This window comes from Doryrhamphus excisus, chromosome 8, assembly GCF_030265055.1.
Source record: "Doryrhamphus excisus isolate RoL2022-K1 chromosome 8, RoL_Dexc_1.0, whole genome shotgun sequence".
In the NCBI taxonomy this organism is placed as follows: domain Eukaryota; kingdom Metazoa; phylum Chordata; class Actinopteri; order Syngnathiformes; family Syngnathidae; genus Doryrhamphus; species Doryrhamphus excisus.
This window is the reverse complement of record NC_080473.1, coordinates 10,859,039-10,882,856: the sequence shown is the minus strand read 5'-3', so window position 1 is coordinate 10,882,856 and position 23,818 is coordinate 10,859,039. Positions and strand designations below refer to the sequence as shown.

The window sequence follows — 23,818 nt, the reverse complement described above, 5'->3', positions numbered from 1 at the left end:
AGGAGTCCTCCACTCTACCCACTCATACAGCCAAACAGACATAGTCCATATGATAGAAATAAGGGAGAGCTGGTGGAAAACATGACCCCGCACGATCATGACTCCGAAAGACCTCACTGCACTTATCAGCTCTGTATCCGTCAAAATTAACCAGCTACTATCGACCACAGCCTCAGTCCATGAGCCATCAGTTGATGTCGACCTGTTGGCCCGACATTAAACAGATAAAAAGAACAGAGTGTAGGCACCACAAACCCATCACTGTGAACAAATCAGTTGCAAGTTGCAACCGTTGGAGTGTTGCCACAAAGGGAAAAAATACCAACATGACCTTTGACTGAGTGCATGACCACATCAAGCATCATACATCGGATATGATCCATGCTCAGCTCATGAACTTACATAAACTTACCCACCTGACCTTTGACCTCAGCTGCTTGAAAACGTGGGCTGGGTAACCTTTACAATTGTTACTCCTAGCACTACTTTTTAACTTTTTATCCCCCGTTAATGACAAGCAACGTTTTAACTCATTCATTCATTCATTTTCTACCGCTTATCCTCACGAGGGTGCTGGAGCCTATCCCAGCTGTCTTCGGGCGAGAGGCGGGGTACACCCTGGACTGGTGGCCAGCCAATCAATCACAGGGCACATATAGACAAACAACCATTCACACTCACATTCATACCTATGGACAATTTGGAGTCGCCAATTAACCTAGCATGTTTTTGGAATGTGGGAGGAAACCGGAGTACCCGGAGAAAACCCACGCATGCACGGGGAGAACATGCAAACTCCACACAGAGATGGCCGATGGAGGAATTGAACCCTGGTCTCCTAGCTGTGAGGTCTGCACGCTAACCACTAGACCAGGGGTCGGCAACCTTTACTATGAAAAGAGCCATTTCACCCACTTGCCCACTAAAGAAAAATAGCCTGGAGCCGCAAAACGTTGTATGTTTAAAACAACATTGGAGGGAAAAAAAAAGACGAGTTGGAGTACTCTTGCTAGTACTGGAGATAAACTTTTGTTTTTAAATGAGCTCTAATTTATTTTTTAGAATCGTCAAATAACTCATTAATAATAATTAATAACTCAAATAACTCAAAGTATTACTCATTTCCCTTCATGTTAACCTGTCAGAGAGAACTGGATAGCATCCTGTCTGCTCATTCAGTCACCAGTCAGAACTCAGTCAGGATGCATTCATGGTCTCACACAAAGTTGGATTTTTGTAAACTCATAACAAAGACGTGCATTTTCACCACACGGGTGCTAAAAAATATTCAAGCATTGCAAAGGGAGCCGCAACAAAGAGGCTGGAGAGCCACATGCGGCTCTGGAGCCGCGGGTTGCTGACCCCTGCACTAGACCAACGTGCAGCCCTACTTTTTAACTCAAATTCCTCAAATATCTTATATTAGGGTGTCGGGAAAAGTAGTAGGTACTGTGAGGATGCCCTGCATGCTCTGCGGGTATATTTTTGCATGTATGTTAGTGTGTAAGTGTTATTTTGATACCCTCATAGTCCGTGTTGCATTGTGTTTTATTTTTGTTGACTTATTGCGTTGGTTTTGCATGCACCGCAAGTTAGGTAGACGTTTGATTACCCTCCTGTCCATTTTTGCTATGTTGACAGAGAGTGTTTTTGCCTTTTTATTTTCACATAAAGAGTACTTTTTTAATCAAGCTAATCAAGATGCCTCTAATCATTACCTGTGTGACTCAATATAGTACTAACAAATGGTTTTGGTCTTCTGTGAAAATCAGTTTAAATACCTCTACAGAGTGCTGTTGCCACCTTAAGAAGTATTAATAGATGGCACCCCACTGAGCTTCAACCTTATCACCCATCTTTCCAGTAACAGCAAGGGAATAAATAAATAAACTGGGCCTTACATTGTAGGGATTCAGATAGTAGACTTTATTTTTGGGTAAGGATATAATGTTCTATATTTTATACATGTAATGTCTCTCTTCATTGTACAGTGCCTTGCTGAATATAACAGGTAAAAGAGGAATAGTGGTGACCAGGTCGACTTACCCCTCCAGCGGAAAATGGGCTGGACATTGGCTGGGTGACAACAATGCCAGCTGGGACCAGTTATATAAATCCATCATAGGTATGTATAAACACGTGTTATAATTAAACCGTGATCAGAACATTTGGTTCTGTTTAATTAAATTAGCGATTACATGTATGCATGTCGTTTAGCTAAATGTATCTTTAGTGTATTGGCATCAAATGTAGAAATTGCTTAATATTTTTGTCTTGCAGGCATGATGGAATTCAGTCTGTTTGGCATCCCTTATGTAAGTATCATTCTGATGTTGTTTTTTGATAAGAGGTAATCTTATTGATGTGACCTTGTCCACTGTAAAAAGATTACACTGTCGCAGTGCTGTTATTTTATTTTGCTGGACACTTTGATCAAAGGACATCTTGTAGAGTATGTTCTTACAACAAGAGACAGGAAGACTGATGCTGTCGGTCAATATCTACAAAAAAAAGCACGTCAACCATTTATTCCTTCATTTACCTTTTGTACATTTGTGATGTGTGTATGAAGGATGAATATTTTCCATTCATTTTCTGTGGGGAAAGGTGTATAAATATGGAATTACATTGAGTGTGGGAATTGTTGTAAGTGTCATGATAGTCAATGAGCTGATTGTAATGGTAATGGTTTTATTTCATTTGAATATGATTACAATTGAGTGCATCACATAATCAGTTCACAGTTCCACATGTCCAAAAGGAGTAGGAAGTCTGGTACTTTTACAATCAGTAACTGTTACATTTGTTCACTTCCTGCTTTCCTAATATGGTTTAAGTTTTTTTTTGTCACGTACCGAAGTACAAGGTGATATGACCATACAATGACATAATGGGTACCATAGTAAGTGTCAATATAGTGATATGTATAGCACATCATGACTGGTTCAAGACTCTTCATCCTTGTATTTAGCAAACATCAACTGCTTGTATTGTTTCTTGAATTGGCTCATCGTTGTGCATTGTTTGAGTTCCTTACTCAATCCATTCCGTAGTTTGATTCCACATACTGAAATGCTATGGCTTTTTAACGTAGTCCTAGCATATAAGTGTTTCAAATGTAGTTCTTCCCTGAGATCATATTTCTCCTCTCTTGTAGAGAAGTATTGGATGACATTTTTAGCTAATTGGTTATTTTTAGCCTTATGCATTATTTTAGCTGTTTGAAGATTAACTATATCAGCAAGTTTAAGTGATTTGTGATTTTAGAAATAACGAGTTAGTATGTTCTCTGTAGGCGGCATTATGAATTATCCTTACTGACCTTTTTTGCAGTACATTTAGTGAGTGAAGATTGCTTTTATAGTTATTACCTCATATTTCCACATAATAAGTAAGATGTGGTAGAACCAGAGAGCAATAAAGAGTGATTTCTGATTGAGAACAAATTTTGCTTTGTTCAATATTAAAATATTTCTGGCCACCTTATGTTGTATATTTGTAATATGTGGTTTCCAGCTCCTATTTTCATCTTTTGTGATCCCCAGTTGAAATGTTGTGAGTCGGATGAAACATGAGGAAGTAGTTAACAGTCAGACAATGGAGCTCAAAACAAGCTCAATTTCAAAAGTGTTAAAATATAAGAAGCATGGAAAAAAGATCAGAGCGGGACTAAATCAACCAAAATCCAGTTTCACTCCTCTTGCTCCTCGTCTAGTCTACAAGTGGTGACCAGTTGAACATTATCAGAACCTCTAAACCTATATATTTTTCTAAATTTGCAGTATGAATAATATTGTATTTTACAATTAACTGGCATTTTTCCTTTATTTCCTTCCTCTCCTTCAGACCGGAGCAGACATATGTGGGTTCTTTAATGCAGCAGAGTATGAGATGTGTCTTCGTTGGATGCAGCTGGGTGCCTTCTATCCATACTCACGCAACCACAACGGGAAAGGCAACCCGGTGAGTACACTCCCAGCGGGATGATGAAAGCTTGGCTTTCTATGACAGTCAAATTAATTATTGTTGACTGGGTACTCTGTATGTTTGAACTCTGATCTAGAGTATACCTAGAATGAATACAAGGTTACATTTAAGTTGCCTGAATATCTTTATTACTCTGGAAAACGGATGCTAAAATATGCCAAATATTAGCGAAAAACACACACATTCACAAGATAGACCGTTTTGGTGCTGTTGTATTGGTGGCATTCATTTTTACAGTGACCTTTAAGAGTGCTGGAACACATCTAAGAAATCCAATAAGGCCCGTTCAAGGATCGATCCCATGAGGCAAAATTTCTCTGCAATGGAGTTTGAAGTCCCCGACAGGATAGTTTGCGTGTGTGTGTGTGTGTGTGTGTGTGTATTAGGGTGGGTGGGATGATTTAATTGAAATCTCAAGGTGATCTGGACACCACTGTACACACAAGCACATATTATTCCAGCTGTTTGGTAATGGCTTGTAAATGACTGTTTACACACAGACAGCATTTCGAGGAAAAGATTACCTCGATGATGTGATGTTTGCAGGTCGAAGAGCAGATCAAGATGCTATACAAAGGGCACACAAGGCTGGGAAAAAGCGTATATTTCAGATTATGAAGTTAGCTCTTGGGAGAAAACTATAAAACTGATCAAGTCGGCTGTATGTATCACAGATTCAACATGTTCCTATGTGTCTTAACCCTTAGATGCATGAATGACTGGACCCTACACTCTTCCATAAGTGGGTCAAAAATGACCCATACTAGAATCAATCCGTTTTTATGCCAATTTTGCCATTTTGGTTAAGAATAATCACTTGTATGTTGTACTTGTATTTAGTATTATATTTAGGAGTTGATACGTTGATAAGAATCAAAGGTTCCTATTGGATTCCATAGAAAATGCATGCAGGTCATTTTTGACCCACTAATGGAAGGTTGGGGTAGTAACACAAAAAAAAAAAAATCTTCTTGTGAATGGCATGATATCAAAAACATGTTTTTTGAGGAATACCTGGGATATGAAATGATTAAAAAAAATTCATTACAAAGATATTTCAAGAAAACAACCTGAACGGGTCGTTTTTGACCCACTTATGGACGGTTTGGGTAGTAACACACACAAAAAAAATTCTTAAAATGTATAAAAGGTAAGTTAAAAATGTGAATGGCATGATATCAAAAACATGTTTTTTGAGGAATACCTGGAATATGAAATGATTAAAAAAAAATTTCATTACGAGGATATTTCAAGAAAACAACCTGACCGGGTCATTTTTGACCCACTTATGGAAGGTTGGGGTAGTAACACAAAAACAAAAAAATTCTTAAAATGTTAAAAGTTAAAAATGTGAATGGCATGATATCAAAAATGTGTTTTTTGAGGAATACCTGGAATATGAAATGATAAAAAAAATTCATTACGAAGATATTTCAAGAAAACAACCTGACCGGGTAATTTTTGACCCACTAATGGAAGATTGGGGTAGTAACACAAAAACGAAAATTTCTTAAAATGTATAAAAGGTAAGTTAAAACTGTGAATGGCATGATATCAAAAACATGTTTTTTGAGGAATACAGGTAAGGGCCAGAAAATTAGAATATTTTCATAAACTTGATTTATTTCAGTCATTGTGTTCAAAAGGTATAACTTTTACATTATATTTAATCATTGCACACAGACTGATGCATTTCAAATGTTTATTTCTTTAATTTTGATGATTATAGGTGGCAACAAATGAAAATCCGAAATTCCGTGGGTCAGAAAATTAGAATATTACCTAAGGCCAATACAAAAAAAGGATTTTTAGAAATGTTGGCCAACTGAAAAGTATGAACGTGAAAAATATGAGAATGTACAGTACTCAATACTTGGTTGGAGCTCCTTTTGCCTCAATGACTGCATTAATGCGGCGTGGCATGGAGTCGATCAGTTTCTGGCACTGCTCAGGTGTTATGAGAGCCCAGGTTGCTTTGATAGTGGCCTTCAGCTCTTCTGCATTTTTGGGTCTGGCATTCTGCATCTTCCTCTTAACAATACCCCACAGATTTTCGATGGGGCTAAGGTCAGGCGAGTTGGCTGGCCAATTGAGAACAGAAATATCATGGTCCTTAAACCAGGCACTGGTACATTTGGCGCTGTGTGCAGGCGCCAAGTCCTGTTGGAACGTAAAATCCCCATCTCCATAAAGCAGGTCAGCAGCAGGAAGCATGAAGTGCTCTAAAACTTGCTGGTAGACAGCTGCGTTGACCTTGGATCTCAGGAAACAGAGTGGACCGACACCAGCAGATGACATGGCACCCCAAACCATCACTGATGGTGGAAACTTCACACTAGACTTCAAGCATCGTGGATCCTGTGCCTCTCCTCTCTTCCTCCAGACTCTGGGACCTCGATTTCCAAAGGAAATGCTAAATTTGCTTTCATCAGAAAACATAACTTTGGACCACTCAGCAGCAGTCCAGCTCTTTTTTTCCTTAGCCCAGGTGAGACGCTTTTCGCGCTGTTTCTTGTTCAAAAGAGGCTTGACACGAGGTATGCGGCAGTTGAAACCCATGTCTTTCATGCGTCTCTTGGTGGTGGATCTTGAAGCACTGACTCCTGCAGCAGTCCAGTCCTTGTGAATCTCCCCCACATTTTTGAATGGGTTTTTTTTCACAATCTTCACCAGGGCGCGGTGATTCCTATCGCTTGTACACTTTTTCCTACCACAGTTTTTCCTTCCCTTTGCCTCTCCATTAATGTGTTTGGACACAGAGGTTTGAGAACAGCCAACCTTTTCAGCAATAACCTTTTGAGTCTTGCCCTCCTTGTGCAATGTGTCAATGGTTGCCTTTTGGACAGCTGTCAAATCTGAAGTCTTCCCCATGTTTGTGTAAGCTTCAGAACTGGACTGAGAGACCATTTAAAGCCCTTTGCAGGACACCAGGTGTCTTCAAAATTGAACCCTTTCACAATATTCTAATTTTCTGACCCACGGAATTTCGGATTTTCATTTGTTGCCACCTATAATCATCAAAATTAAAGAAATAAACATTTGAAATGCATCAGTCTGTGTGCAATGATTAAATATAATGTAAAAGTTATACCTTTTGAACACAATGACTGAAATAAATCAAGTTTATGAAAATATTCTAATTTTCTGGCCCTTACCTGTACCTGGAATATGAAATGATAAAAAAAAATTCATTACAAAGATATTTCAAGAAAACACCCTGACCGGGTCATTTTGGACCCACTAATGCATCTAAGGGTTAATTTGGGCAAGATATCCTGAGGGTCAAGAAGTATGGCACACGTTCAAACGTCTCAAAACAGCCCAGCAGCTGATTATGGCGGGGCTGTCCTGGCTCAAGCACGACCCCTGTACTGCACTAGAAGCCAGAGCTGATGTGCTGGCCCTGTAGCGAGCGAGCGAGCGAGTGCCTGAGGGAGCGGTACAGAGAGGAGCTTGGCACATGTCACACGTAGCGACAGTTTCACCCAGAAAACCACAGCTCGGGTCTTCCTGGAGGGAAAGAAGGAGATTAGCCATGAAGGCAAGACATTACTTGGAGTACCAGATGGAGATGCTTTGCACGCGCGACCAAGGTCGGAAGCCCCAAGAAGAACAGACCATCTGAGCATCCAACAGCACTACAACAATGCTTAACATTCAGCTTTGACATGATAGTGAGACCGTGTAGTCGGTTACTAAAAAATAAAATGGCATCTTCACTCAAATAGCGAGTGGAGAAACTTATCGTGACGGCAGTCTTATGTATATTTTGTCCTATTGTTTTGTAGGGCCAATCGGAATGTTATCAAAAAATTCCGTGATTGTAATTTCACACTTCATGGTTGTGCAGGCACTCCAGAGGCCCAAATATGTGTATACACGCAAATAAAAAGGCTATTAAATTTTGTGATTGGATTGTTATACTACGTATAAAGGCTATTTTCTTTCTGATTAACAGGACTGGAAACTCACATTTCTCGTTACATGTTCCCATCTTTTGGTGTGTGCTGTGTAGTACCGTATCACACGCACACATTTCACAATACCATGGGGTTGTGAAATGAGGGTTACTATAAGAACAAGACAGGTGCAAACCTCTGCACTTAAAGTTAATTACAACCTTGAACATTTCCTCAGAAATTAAAAGGTAGTCTCCTTGGGTCAGAAGATAATGGAAATGTTCTACATTCCATCAGGTGCTGAAATGTCAGCAGTATGTAACCAGCTTTTCGCCGTTTAAAAAACATATTAATAACCATTCTATTCTTGCAATGTAAACCAGCTAGTTAGGCTGTGTGATAGTTAGGAATTCTTAGTGTGCTGGTCATTGGATTGGGAGCTTGGGCTTTTTCAGAGAGGTTGAGGTTCTGCAATGACCACTGTTCCAATCTCTAATATTCCATCTGTTTATTACTTTCACATTTCTGAAATTATTTAAACTCTAGAGAGAGTCACATTTCACCCTTGTTTACACATAAATGTGAAAGTAATATCTCTGACAGTGTCAATCAAACAGTATTATCTATGTAAAGGCAGACTTTTGTGTGAAAATTGGTCTCGTTGTTGATTGTTAGACGTCAAAGGTGGACGACTTTCACGATGCTCTGAGGAAAATGTGATTGTTATAGACTAGGGTTTAATTTTGGAGGTAAAACATAATTAAAACATGCCTGTTGCTGCTGTTGTCTGCAGAGAAACAATACAAGTTGTGCAACTGAAACTGTGTAGACATTTGAAAGTATATACAGTATAGGGCGGCAGCTATCGGATATTTTTAGGAATCAGGTATTCTACTGAAAATGTTGTGAGATTAATCAAGTAATCAGAAAATAAACATAATTTTGCATGGTTAAAAAGCAATAATAAATACACAAATGCTATATATTCACTATATGAAATGTGACTGCACGCAAAAGAAACAGTTCTTAAGGGAGTGAAGCAGGCAAACAAAATTAACATGTAACATTTTTTTGTTGTTTTTTTTTAAAGGAAACAAAGTAGAACTTTGATGGAGGAGAGTTCCTTGAGAGTTCCTTGATCCTTGAGAGTTCATTCATTAGCTCAGTTCAGGTGTTTGCAACCATTAAAGATTCAATAAACAGAGACAATTATTCTAAAAAATAACAGCCGAAATCAAGGTAGCACAATCAAAAATTAATCCAATGACACCACTAGTAACTTAGTCACACAATAATAAATTAACAAACAAGTAAATGAGAAATCACCTTTTCACAATGGGTGTTCAGTGCGTGAAACAAGTAACTTTTCCACAAAACCTACAAAACATTGCAACTTAAAACAATAACAAGTTAAGACAGTTTTTTGTTGTCTGTGAAGCTGTATTTCAGTGTCTTATGTATATGAAAACAAACGGCACAGGATAAACAAATATTTGATATATGTCTCCATATGTCTCCAAATAAAATAAGTGTGTATGTCGTCCTGTTCTATCTTTGAGTTGATCGAAAACATTAAGAGTGTACTGTATTGTTCATGCATGATTATTTGTTGTTATCAGAGACAAGATCCTGTTGCCTGGAACTCCACCTTCGCAGAGGCATCCCGAAAAGTCCTCAACATCCGTTACACCCTCCTGCCATACCTGTACACGCTCATGTTTGAGGCACATATCACAGGAAGCACCGTTGTCAGACCGCTGTTGCATGAGTAAGTCCACCAAACTATGTTGAATCATTTTTGATAACTTACTGACATAAACATAGAGTGATCTCTAGTTCAATGTGTTTGACCTGAAGTGACTTTTTGCAAAGCAGGATTCTTTATTCACCTCATACTTTGGTATGTGACAAAAATTAAAAATTAAAAATTAAAAATTAAAAATTAAAAATTAAAAATTAAAAATTAAAAATTAAAAATTAAAAATTAAAAATTAAAAATTAAAAATTAAAAATTAAAAATTAAAAATTAAAAATTAAAAATTTAACATTTAACATTTAACATTTAACATTTAACATTTAAAATTTAACATTTAAAAAAACTTAAACATATTTGGAAAGCAGGAAGTGAATAAATGTAACAGTGATGCATTGATTATGTGATGCATTCAATTGTAATCTGATGCATGTTCAAATGAAACAAAACCATTACCATTACCATTACCATTACAATATGGGAAACCTGTTTACAACCTTCTAAATAAGGGTTTTGTGCTAACAGGTTTGTCAAGGATAGAACGACTTGGGACATCCACAAACAATTTTTGTGGGGACCTGCTCTTCTTATCACCCCTGCCCTTGAAGCGGTATGTATATACACATACACTCACGTTTCACCATTACAATATTCAATATGTACAGTAAACCTGAGACAACATTTGTGCATCTATTTGTTAATTCCCTGACTTTGGGCTTGACAGGGAACCACACATGTAGAAGGCTATATCCCCGATGCACGCTGGTATGACTTCCACACGGTGAGTCCACATAGTAACATCATGCTCTCATTATTATTTCAGCCAAAAAGGCAGATGAAAATACATCTATTGAATGCACTGAAGCACCTGTGCAATAAAATTGTTTTTAATATTTTATTATCTTTTTAATAATTAAGTTGAACCGAATGACTGCAAATAAAAATACAAAGAAATACTAATAAAATATGCTATCCGTATGAAAGAATGATTTGCACATAGTAGGACTGTTGCATGGTTATATTAAACCCTTCTGTGGTTGGTTTTATTGTTGTGGGCCATTGGTAACCCTTTGACTGAAGTGGAAGCTCAGTATTTTTATTTAAGCGCCTGACCTAAAATGTAACGTGGTTGGGACTTGAATTTATTTCATCACATTATAATTATTTTCAGCGAGGAAGGTACATGAATCAGTGAAAGTCCAATTTACATTTGTCAGTCTTTTACTCAAGCGTTGGCATTGAACTAAAGAGCAACTACAAAACAGCTGAATAACCACATTGGATGATGAGATGTAATGCCTCATAAACAGTACGGCACACAAATTATTTTATGAGCGTAAACACGACTGCTGTCCTTCTGTCGCTGTCCTCTTAAAACTTTAACAGGATGCAGTCATCAGCACAGTGCATTTCTGTTCTGTCATTATTTCACAAGTTTGCAAAACTATAAAGTTATAAAGTAATACGAATATGGCCTGACAAATATCAGTCTGTGTTTTCAAGGAGATTAATTAATCAATGACCATCCACAATTGGCGCTGCTTCAAAAAAAACATTTTCTTTCCTTTTAATGGAAGTACGGCACCGACAAGCATCTTTTCAGCATACACATGCGTATATCATTCTATTATTTCCCTGTAATTTATTGTCAGATTAGCATAGTAATGATGTACACATATATTAAAGATATTACACAAGCATTAGAAAGTCATCATGGATCAGCTATCTTTGTTCATTTAGTTATTTAGTTATTGTCCAAGTTTCACATCCATATAATAAAGTAAATTTTATATAGCAGTTAAGTATTCTAAACCTCCGGTCTAGGGCAATTTTCCTTGATTTTAGTCCTGAGTACAAAGCCCTTATGGCTATATCTATTCCCACAGCTATTCATGAGAGCAACCAGGAACACTTACTTAAGAAAATCTTTAAAACCATTGGAATGATAAAGAAAATACATCCATCGGACAAATATTAATATCTTTTAATGTAGGCCATATATCCACCTAACTCCCTTGACTGGTACATCACTGGTGTATTTTAACTAATACTATTTTGATCAGGCCAAAGATGTCAATGTGCGTGGTCAAATGGTCTTGATGCCCACACCGATGGACCATATCAATCTTCACATCAGAGGAGGTTACATCTTACCATGGCAGAGGCCAGAGAACACAACATCCTACAGGTAAAATTCTGTTTACAATTACAGTTTATGTGAATGTACTGTATTAAAGTGGAACATAGTTAATATGAATAACACTTTCAATTTGGTTAGGATAAACAAGTGGACACACAAATGTTTTTGACATTCTGTTGCTTTGTGTGATTATGGTATTTTTCCTCATTGTAAAATGTAAATGATAGAGTCCTGTTCGCCTATTACTAACACATGATGTCATTTTCCATGAAAGAGAAAGTTGCTGATTTTTTTTTCCCCTTCAACAGGAGCACATTTTTTGACACTTCCTATGTTAGACCGTTTTGCCTGAAGTAAATTTAAACAAATTAGGATTATATTTGTACTTATTTATATATTGAATATTTTCATAGTTGGAGCAATGAAAAAACTGCGTCTTTTAACATTATTAGAGCCCTCTAGACATGAAATAACACCCCTACAGTCATCTTACCCAACATAGTAGATATGACAAGAGTAAATAAGCTATTTAGACATAAATAAGATTTGTGCTGTTTCTATCAATGTGTCGAGCAAGCAGAAAATGATGTCTGGAGTTCACAGTTGTATTTCAGCTCACCCTGCCTTACTGTAGCAACAGACTGAGAACTTTATGAGGGTTATTGTGTCTGTCATTAAATAATTTAAATAATAAAATAAGTTACTGTAACATTACTGACACTAGAGACAACACTAGATACTACATACCATTCACAATGTCTCATAAATGCCTCAAATTTTACTTGCTTCAACCATTTTTATGCTTGAAAATGCTTAATTTTGGCCTATTAGATAATTAAATCAAATGTGCTTCAATATGCATGCTTTTTATTGATTTTTTTTATTTCAGACTTAATCTTAGATTAAAGTTTCTCCAGTGTAGCAGTTAAGCCATAGTTACAGTACACCTTTGCAAGATGGTTGTGAACGGCATGGATGGTTACAGTAAGCTTAAGAGCGATAATGAGTCACATAGTAGAGGGGGATGAGTGAGTAAGTGCAGCAGCGATGAGGTGGGTCCCCGCCAGCAAGAATATAAAAATAGCAGGTGTCCTTCACTGCTACTACTCTCTCTAACACTCCTCTCTTTTAGCCGGAAGAATCCCTTGGGACTGATCGTTGCCCTTAGCGACAATGGGACTGCTCAAGGATCATTCTTCTGGGACGATGGAGAAGGAATAGGTGAGTTAAAGGTCAAGTGTGAAAAAATGTTACATCATAAAGGTTGTTCAATTAAAAGGAACATTGGCACTTACATTTACTTTATAATGCTTGAATAATTTTGTTCTGACTAATATTGAAGGCTATAGTAATTGTGGGAAACAACAAAAACACACAATGTACATTAGTAGATCATTTTAAATTGTTGTCTTATGGAATGATTTATGTAATTATTTCATCATGAGTTTTGTTTATGTTTTATGGAAGTGATTTAACCCTCCGTTCACTTTTAATTATCTTGCGTACAAATTGTGCTCTATAAACTTGCCTTACACAAAGCCACGTTCAAATCAGCCCATATACTGTAGCTCCTTCTAAAAATATTATTGGCATAAATTATAGTACATCATTCGTTTTTTTGTCTAAGCCAAGAGAAAAAGAGTTTTTTTTTTTTTCAAGAAGGGGAATTAAAGAAGTTATTCAATTATTTCCTTGTGTCCCTCACCGCTACTGCGTTCTCCCTCCTTTCTCTCTCACAGTCTGGCCTCATTTGTCTTGTGTTGTTTGCTTTTCCACTCACTTAAGCGACTTATTACGTGCGTTTTGTTTGCGATTCAATGTAAGCAATACATTTAACTGCCATTCAGATGAGCACACACTTGTTTATCACACTCAGCAATTGCTGGTCGCTTTTTCATTCATCTTGCTCCACGTCCACAAGTTCACAGAACTAATTACACTTCTTTCATTAAGTAAAGCAGCGCAGCAGTCCATTATTTGCTTAAATCACCTCTACACCCATTATTCTAGATACTACTTGAATAAACTCCAATGAGATTATTTCTTGAGCCATTTGACCCTGCCATGCCACATAGCGTTTTACACATTCACGCAAAACGATGCTGTTTTTTTTTACACTGTGTATTGTACAGTGCATATAAAAAGCCAAAAGGTGGTGCAGTGTTTGTCAATTATTGTCCATTATGACCCCCCAGGGGTAATTTGTCTCAGAAATTAAGACAGATTTAAATTACATTATTATTATTAGCGCAGTCCTGCCAACATGCATGACTTTGTTGTAGTTGTAGCATTGCAGTTTGACTTTTAATACACTTGTATGCTTCACTGCTCTCTATTCTGTTGCATTTTAAATAAATAGATATTATCAGTTTCTCAATAGTATTTTAAATTAAGTAGGGCGCAAAAACATTTATGCCAGAACCAGTGCTTTTTATACAGTATACAGTCTTTGCATATATTCTCGAAAGACAAAGTTTCTGAATATTTTTAATGTTATAATGTTGGTGCAGGGTATGCATTTGAAATGTTCTCAATGATCTTATTTGTATCTCTTTTATCTCCTCAGACACCATTGAAAAGAGACAATATCTGCAGACCTCCATGGTTGTAGAATCGGTGAGTTCAGATTTTGATCAAATTTTACATCTTTTTTTGTTGTTGTCCTTGTTATTTAAAGGTATACCTAAAAAAGAAAATAAAAAAAAAATAAATAAAGGTATACCATGAGGCTTTGGTTTCTGAATGTGAAAGGCTGGTTGGGACTTGTTTTGATGATGGCCGCTTAAATAGACTTTCGTCACAATTGTGCTCTAAGAGTACTTTGAAAAAAGTACATTGCCAAGTCCAAATGTAGGTAGTTATGATGCCTTTTAATTGTGTAAAAATGTTACAAATTAGTGTACATTATAGTTGTTTTAATGTCAATGTATGTTGAATAACTTGCAAAGTGTCCTTGAAGTTAATGTAGCTGATGACCAGGGGATAAAAACGGACTGCAGGGTGGACTTCTTCATTGTTACGACATACAGTACAAAACATTTCAGCTTTACAGCTAAGCGGTGAATGTGATCTTTCTTTATATTACCCTACATAAAAATAAGCTCATTCTTGGCTGCGGTGCTGTGAATAAACCCATCACACACAAAATAGACCCGCATAGGACCGTCCTATATGTCCTATTAATGTCTTGGCAGGCTTTACTGGGGGTAATGTTATGTAAGGGAGCTCTTTTGTTTGTTATCGGCAATTTTAGAGCGATAGAGAAGTGAAAAATAATGTATGTTAAATGTCAATGCCATACAACAAGTTAAAGGCACAGACGTGATACTGTACTGTACGGAACTATTAAAGACTTGAATGTATCTAGTATTTATCCAATTCTATCCGGAAGGTGTTGGTGGTGGATTGTGGGGGTTGACCAGTTGCTACCGAGGGGACGTGTTGGGAAAGCAGGTTGTGGAATCGGACTATGTTGACCAAGGGGAGAACCCTGTACCCTGTACACAACTCTCGATTTATGGGGTATTTTTAAAAGAAACTCACAATGGTGCCCCACTTGGATCCGATATCATTTTAAAAGCCACTGAATTGAGCATGACAGGACACTGTAATGTCTCTGGTGATTTTGGGTCCATCATTGAAAATATTACGGGATTCATATTCTTTTAAAATAAATTACACTGGGCCTGTGTGCTTGCTCGGATGACCGAGAATTGTGTTCTGCAGGCCCTGCATTAAAAAGTCACTGATCACTGGGACTAATGGAAATAACCCAGGCCCATTCTCTTTTCAGCCAGGCAAATACACACTATCACACACAGACACACATACATTTAATCCCAAACATCCACAGATATACACATGCGTACGCACACAGCATCGCGTACACATACGGCAACCGGAGCCAAACATCTGTGGCTGTCCTCTGCCTACCATCAGGCTCATTCCAAAGCAATTTCACACAGCGATAAAGCAGGCACACTGTCTGACAGCCAAGGGGAGGAGGAAGAGAAAGAAGGCATCAGAGTATGTGTGTGTGTGTGTGTGTTTGTATACGTGTGTGTGCGCTTGTTTTTGTGTACATGTGTGCGTGAACAGGCAGATGTGAGGAGATGAGGATAAGTTGGGCAACGAGGCCAAAGCTGCCTTAGCACATCGCATGCCACTTTGGATGACACTGAACGTAAATGTGTGTGTGTGTGTATTCCTCCTAAGAGTTTTCAGCTGAGAAAAAGTTTTGCAATCTCAGAACATTGCATTCTATTTTAAGAGGATGTTGGTACAGTACCTACTTAATAAAAAAATGTGTACATGTTGAAAAGTAGAAGAGAAAAATAACATTGTGGCCTCAAGCCTACCCCTCAAGACTTCACTTCTCCAACACGATATTGCAAGCAGTTCCTCCTCCCAGGAGAGGCCTTATGTATGGTCAATTTAGTGGCAGTTTAAGGTGGTAGAGCGGGTTGGTATTGCTTATAGCTAATATGAGAGTATTAATGGAAAGGAAACAACAAAACATAAGCATGTTACATTAATGACGCGTAACAATGTTAATAACAATAATAATAAAAATGTTGTTGTAATGGTAATAGTAATGGCAATGGTAATGGTAATGGTTTTATTTCATTTGAACATGCATCAGATTACAATTGAGTGCATCACATAATCAGTTCACAGTTCCACATGTCCAAAAGGAGTAGGAAGAAGCAAAGCTTATTAAATCCTACCCCTCCATCTGGTACTTTTACAATCAGTAACTGTTACATTTGTTCACTTCCTGCTTTCCAAATATAATTTAAAATAGTTTGTTTTTTTATTATTAAATTATTAAAAAATAATACATTTAATTATATTTAATTATATTATATATTTATTAATTTTTATTAATTTATTTATTTTTAAATTATTATATTTTAGTTTTTTGTCACGTACTGAAGTATGAGGTCATATGACCATACAATGACACAATGGGTACCATAGTAACTGTAAATATAGTGATATATATATAGCACATCATGACTGGTTCAAGACTCTGTACTCTGTTGTAACTTGGTTAATGTGCAAGTCATATTATGTAAGTGGAACATTGATAGCATTTTTGGAGGTTTTTTCAGAAGACTTTTTGGCAGAATAATTCTGTCCCACTATACACATACTTACTTCTCAGTGAGTTCTGTAAGTCTTAGCCATTTTCTTGCATGCTAAAATGCTACCCAGCTGGATTTTTTTCAATGTAATTACTGTTTTGTATTTTTGTCATTTTATTTTATTCCATTTACTTTTTAGAGGTTTTTTTTTAATGTTTTTTTAGGCCACACATAAGTGGATAATTTTAATAAAAAAATATATTTTCCTATGTCTGAAGTGAAAAAGATTTCCATCCACACAAAACATATAAAAGAAGAAATAACTATCAACTTCAAAAACACATTTTCAGGCATTCATGCAAAGAAGCCTGGAATAACAAAAAATATATTCTAAAAGCTGCCTATTAACCTTCTGCACACAAACACTGAAGGTAGATTGAAAAAAACTATGTTTGCATGCGGCCAAAATACCAAAACACACAGAATGTATGTGTATTTTTAAATGTCTGTGGATGTAAAGACATGTTCTATGCCTCCCATTTCAGTTCAGCTATGTTCTACACATGCGTGTACTTAGTATGTGTCAGCTCCTTACTTGTGCTTGTGTTCTACCCAGCTGTGTCCTGACTGTCAGGTTAGTTTGAGTTTATTTAAGACTCCCAGTTTCAGTCCATTCTTGCCCATCATGAGTCAAATTAGCCCCCCAGTTTCAGCTGAGTTTTGTCCTTTATGTGTATTTACTTCTCGCTGTGTAAGCCAATCACTTCCCTGCATGGCCATGTTCTACCCAGCCGTGTCTTGTTTGTGTTATTAGTCTTACTGTATTTAGTCTCTGGTCAACCATTTCACTATCTGCTAACTTTCCAAAGGAACCAAATAGCCACTAATGTTGGGTGTTCTTATGTCCAGCTTTGGTCAGTGATGACCATCCAACCTTTCCATTTGCTCTTATAATTAATTTAATGGTCCAATCTCAGTGAGTGTATTCAAGGTCAATGGCACAAGCACCAATATGCAGATATCTTTGAAATCCAATATGGTAGATTGCATCTCTTCACTATTGTTTTCAAGGAATCTGACTGCTGGTGAGCATGACTCCACTGTTTTTTTAATGAAATCTGCTGGGATAAAGTCAACACACAAAATTATTATTTAACAAATCAATAGGGCATATCTGAATATTATCGGCCAATACTGGTTTAAGAATTAGATATGATGACATTGCTGCTTGCTCAGTATGTCTGACGTGTGGAATTATTTCCAAGTTTCCCCTTTGAATTGTAAATATACAATTTGGAATGAAAGCCTTGGTTATGTGAGGCAAACGTTCTAATCTATTTTGTTTTGTTTACACTGCATTAATTCATGATGATCTAAATGAGCCTTGTTTGAAATTGAATTGATTGTAATAGTCCAGAGTTTCATACTGTGCGCTTTACTTTGGTCTTTGTTCATATTTGTGCTGCAAATGTGCAGCTTTTCAAATTGTTTAGTTAGCGACCTTATTTATTTGGCCTGTTATTTGTGACTTTATTAAGACTTACCTGTCTTACTTGTTTATAGTGTAGTAGGAGAACCTGTTATTTTAGTTGACTTGATTTGTTTTCATCACTATATTGTTGAGTTTAAATGTTTAGTTTTTTCTATAATTTGACTTGCATGTTGCAATATAATTATCTTATGTTTATGCTTATCAGTGTTTATTTGTGAAATGTCGTCAGTGGCATCAGAGTAAAAGTAGCATTATGTGTTCATTACACTAGGTGTGGCCTGACATTATCCATCCATCTTCTTCCACTTTGTTTAAGGGAAAAGCTACTAGACAAATTTCAGTGTCTGAAATTAAGTGCTAGACAATATTGGAATATTGGATATCGGTAACAAAGTCAATACCGAGCATCTACTAATCAACCAAACCTGCAATCCCACTTAGTTTATTTTTTTAAGTTAATTTGTATTATTAATTTATTATTATTTTTAAATTTATTTAATATTTTATTATTAACTTTGTATTAATATATAATTAATATTTTTTTTAAGTTTTAAACTCAACTCTGAACTTTGATGTCACTTCCCCGAGAGAACAAACGTATAGTAACACAGACGAGCATAAGTCTCATATATTCCTAGTTTATTTACTATATTGGGTAAGGTGTTAAGGTGAATATAGGGGTGTTAGTTCGTGTCTAGAGGGCTCTGATAATGTTAAACTGTATTTACAAGGTAAGAAACAGATTATCCATGCCATAACCACTAAAAACATTCCATTTATGGAAAAAATTCACGGTTGGGTCTGGAACCAATCAACTGCAATAAACGAGGGATCACTGTATATTTTTGTACAGTACATTTTTTATGATGTTTTCTATCCATCTGGGTCCGTGTAGAAACCTCAATCTTTTGACCCATATTGGAGTTCTATGAGATAAATGTGACCTGAACAAGGATATGTAATTGTGCTTACTAAACCGTTTAACAACATGATGCTTTTCTCTACATCACCCGTCTTCTTTCTCCTTTCTAGAACACCCTGTCTAGTACGGTTATCCAGAACGGCTTGTTTGCTGCTGACCATTTGATCCTTGGGGTAGTAAAGGTCTGGGGGACAGGCACTGCTAACATCACGGAGGTGACTATAACAGATGTTGCTGGAGCCACGCATCCTCTGACACCACAGTATAACGCTGACACTCAGGTGAGTAGTTTTACAGTATACTAACATTTACTTCAGCTCCAAACCCAAAGATAATAGTATTATACCACTCTTTGTTGTTAAATGTGTTTTTTGTCTTCCAAAAGACGTCGAAGGGCAGTGTCCTAAACGACACAGACAAAACATTCTCAATACGATTGAGCCACCTAGCAGACATAGATTAAATGGTGTTTGCTTCAAACCCTTGCTCAAGGGCACCTCGCCAAGAAGATCCTCTCTCTAACAGTTTCATTTCTGTGAAAAGAAAATATCTACTTGCAGAAAAGGACAACTTCAGGAACAGTATGGAACCTCCCTGACTAACATGAAATATTTACAAGCACACATATGGCAGTGGAAACCACATGACAGCAATAGTTCTGGTCCACAGGGCATCCAAAGTTATTTCATGTCTATGACTACAATCAATCAAGCTCAATGTTTTTTCATCATTTTTTGTTGAACCTCTTAAAATTACTCACAAGTACTGTGTAACACAGAGGTTAGTAGCCAGCCTTATTTGTTTGTATTATTATATATTTTTTCAAGGCTATAAATCCATTCACAGTACACTTTATACACTTTTCTCAGGGATACATTTTCTCACGTTTCTCTCTTGTTTAAATACTCTCAAGTATTTAATAATCAAGTACTCTCGATACTCATCTCTTAGACCCAAGAAATTATTAAATGACTCACCGGATTCACTCCTCTGACGTGCCTCATCCCTATGCCGCTCAGCTGTATCGTTTTTGTATCCTTGTTAAACCACATCACTCATGTTGCAGTGTTACTGTTTTACTCTTCTTCGTAGTTGTCCATGAACGGAAGATTTATTTTCAGTATTCTATAATGGCATCCTAGCAAGCCTACAAATTGAAGGAAATACGGAAGTGGTAAACGAAGGAGATTGATTGACACAAGCAGCCCTACATGGAGCCCCTGGCTACATACAGTATACTCGGAGGAACTGGACATGGCTGGACACGTAATCAACTCTCACATCAGTATACAACATCCTCTGCTGGTTAGCCTTAGTAAATACAGTAACACACATTCAACAGAGCAGCGACATATTGCACTAATACAACACAAGAATGCAGAACACAAATCAGATTTATACGATGTAAAAAATTGCACTTTGAAAAAAAACCTATGAAGCAAATCCACAAAATATGAACTGCAATTTAGCGAGGAACACTATTTTTTCCAATGTCAATGCTTGATTCCGGCCTCCAAGCTACAACGACTGAAGGTCACCTTCAGGAGGGATATAGTCAAGTTAACTCAACAATAAACAAGCCTTTTTTTTTAACTCAAGGACACTTTATCAAGATGAATGTTTACCAAAACAGAGCCTGGACTCACTTCATTAAGATTAAGGACAGTCTCTAATAATTAGACATTAGGTCGTAGGCATAATGATCAGAATTCTTCCCAGAAGAGATTAGGTCATTGGAGGATACATTTTTGAATTGACTAAGGTAGATAATGAAGTGGCACATATATTTGCAGATAATTCATGCAGTTTTATACCAAACTATGTATCACAATAACAATATTTTGTCTCATTCCAGTTCACACCATCTCTCTGAAACTATTCTTTTCATTTTATCAACAGGAGCTGATTATAGATGCAACTGCAACATCTATCCGTGTGGATCATCCTTTTACTATTACATGGAAGGGCAGTGTCTGATATGATGATATGTTCAGATATTATGTTCAGTTGGTGAATATTTAACATACCTGTGTACAGAGGCCCACTTATGCCATTATAAATGATCATAACCAATTGATGCATTCTCACTTTGAACATGTGAATGAGAGGTGATTTCACAATATACAATTAATTGATCTCAACATGTTTGATTAAACTTTTTACACTGTTGACTCAAATTTGCAATTTGATATTGATTGTGTTAGTAGGTGATAGTGAGTATAAGTGGCAGACCAAAAGAAAATCTTTTTATGTGAGTGAATTTGGTAAAGTGAATTAGAAAGGTTACCGTATCCGGTACCGAGTCTCATGCCACCAAAGCACAGCTAAGCACAATCTGTGCCTTTTCAGTCAGCAAGTAAATGCAGCTCCTCATTTTACTGCAGGCAGTAATGTGATGTAAATGGGTATTTTTTTTCACCAATATTCCTTGCAGTGGCCAAATCCCACACTCTATTACTTGACTCACTCACCCATTTGTCTGGCCAATCAGAGACTACTGATGTTGAATCAAGCTTGGTTGACAAAACAACAGCTCTTGCTGATTCTTCAGTTTAGTCTGTTGTATAAGGAATGCTATGCAGAAATTATGGAATTTCCACATTATGATTGCTATTTCTTTAGAAGATGTGAAACTTTTTCAAACCATCTGTGACTATTAAACTATACTGGTGATGAGACATGAACAGTTATTTGTCATTAGTTACTGAAGTTGGGATACCTAAAATCAAGGTTGGTTTATGGCCCTGCCGAGATAAAAACGCTCCTTGGTGTTTTTTATTTAAATTTGTTTGGCCGGTTCGAAAAAAAACCCAAAAAACACGTCTGCACAGTGCCGGTTCAGTACATTGTCACATCCATACGGGAACGTATTACTGGGTTAAAACTATGTAATACATATGGCATACCTGCATGTAGGGCTGTAAAAAGACACTGATGTGAGACACCAAAACAACAGAAGAAGAAACGGTAGCACAAGAAAATAAATTTAGTTGAAACAATCGTGCGCTAGCGAGACAACAGAGGTTAGATAGAGCTGATAAAGGGTAAAACAATAAGTATATAAACACCAGTGGTAATACCATGACGTCAACAGCAATGGTAATGTTCCTATCATTACCAATACTAGTTAAAATAATTATCATCATAGTCTTCACATTTTTGATTTGCTCAATTATTTGTGGGTCCATTTATGAGTATTTTTTTGCCTGATTAAATTGACAGACTTGGCTATGTAATTAATACCCTTATTATAGTATTCATATTCATTAGCAGCTGATAAGAACGTGCACTTAATTCAAGTCCAAAACACATTACCTGCAGTGTGAGAATCACTTTTATTTCAATTGCCAGAAGTCCATCGACATCTGTGCCAAGTAAGTGAGCAGATGTTCATGATGAAATAGTAACTAGACGTGATGCTCAATGGAAAATGCATCTGAAGAAGTATGCATTTGATAATTGGAACGACTTTGATTTTCATCATGTAGTGACTGAGCACGTAGGTCACATACATAATAGCGATATAAAAAGTGGAGGTACAATTATCATGTGCAGTTTGACTTTTTTGAGTTCCATCTTACCGTGTGTATTTGGCATCTGTGCTCTTCCATAGATCTACATGTGTGGGAGGGTCTGGGGGTATGCCAGGAGCTAAATGTTAATTATAGCTTTTACCTGCCCCGAGCTGTCTCTGTGAGCTTTGTCTCATCCCATTGCCTCCGTCTATAGCACGATAGATTTAAATATACAGTCATCCATTATTCTCCCTGCAGTAAATGTACTGTTAAGGATTAGCTATGAGCCACTCCCATTGATTTGCACTCTCATCACCTCTCCATGAGAGTGATACTTATTTTTCTCAAAATACAATTGTGTCAATGGTAATGGTAATGGTAATGGTTTTATTTCATTTGAACATGCATCAGAATACAATTGAATGCATCACATAATCAGTTCACAGTTCCACATGTCCAAAAGGAGTAGGAAGAAGCAAAGCTTATTAAATCCTACCCCTCCATCTGGTACTTTTACAATCTGTAAATGTTACATTTGTTCACTTCCTGCTTTCCATAATACAGTTTAAGTATTTTTTTTTTCATTTTGATTTTTTTCATTTTTTGTCCCGTACCGAAGTATGAGTAATATGACCATACAATGACATTATGTGTACCATAGTAAGTGTCAATATAGTGATATGTATAGCACATCATGACTGGTTCAAGACTCTTCATCCTTGTATTTAGCAAACATCAACTGCTTGTATTGTTTCTTGAATTGGCTCATCGTTGTGCATTGTTTGAGTTCCTTACTCAATCCATTCCATAGTTTGATTCCACATACTGAAATGCTATGGCTTTTTAACGTAGTCCTAGCATATAAGTGTTTCAAATGTACTTCTTCCCTGAGATCATATTTCTCCTCTCTTGTAGAGAAGTATTGGATTACATTTTTAAGTATTTGCTTATTTTTAACCGTATGCATTATTTTAGCTGTTTGAAGATTAACTATATCAGCAAGTTTAAGTATTTGTGTTTTTA

The 23,818-nt window shown here is 36.8% G+C and overlaps 1 protein-coding gene across 1 annotated transcript in view; it reads left to right on the top strand.

Annotated features, from left to right (window-relative positions):
* The window catches only part of si (sucrase-isomaltase), a 61,710-nt gene extending 39,725 nt beyond the window's left edge, over positions 1–21,985 (top strand). Inside the window, exons 38-48 of the mRNA XM_058080372.1 lie at positions 1,992–2,125; positions 2,281–2,315; positions 3,847–3,963; positions 9,506–9,654; positions 10,165–10,249; positions 10,364–10,420; positions 11,703–11,827; positions 12,912–13,000; positions 14,346–14,395; positions 19,391–19,561; positions 21,180–21,985. Of these exons, the coding sequence (XP_057936355.1) occupies positions 1,992–2,125; positions 2,281–2,315; positions 3,847–3,963; positions 9,506–9,654; positions 10,165–10,249; positions 10,364–10,420; positions 11,703–11,827; positions 12,912–13,000; positions 14,346–14,395; positions 19,391–19,561; positions 21,180–21,257 (1,090 nt within the window). The 3' untranslated portion in view covers positions 21,258–21,985. The remainder of the gene's footprint in view (positions 1–1,991; positions 2,126–2,280; positions 2,316–3,846; positions 3,964–9,505; positions 9,655–10,164; positions 10,250–10,363; positions 10,421–11,702; positions 11,828–12,911; positions 13,001–14,345; positions 14,396–19,390; positions 19,562–21,179) is intronic.
* Positions 21,986–23,818: the final 1,833 nt, after the last annotated feature.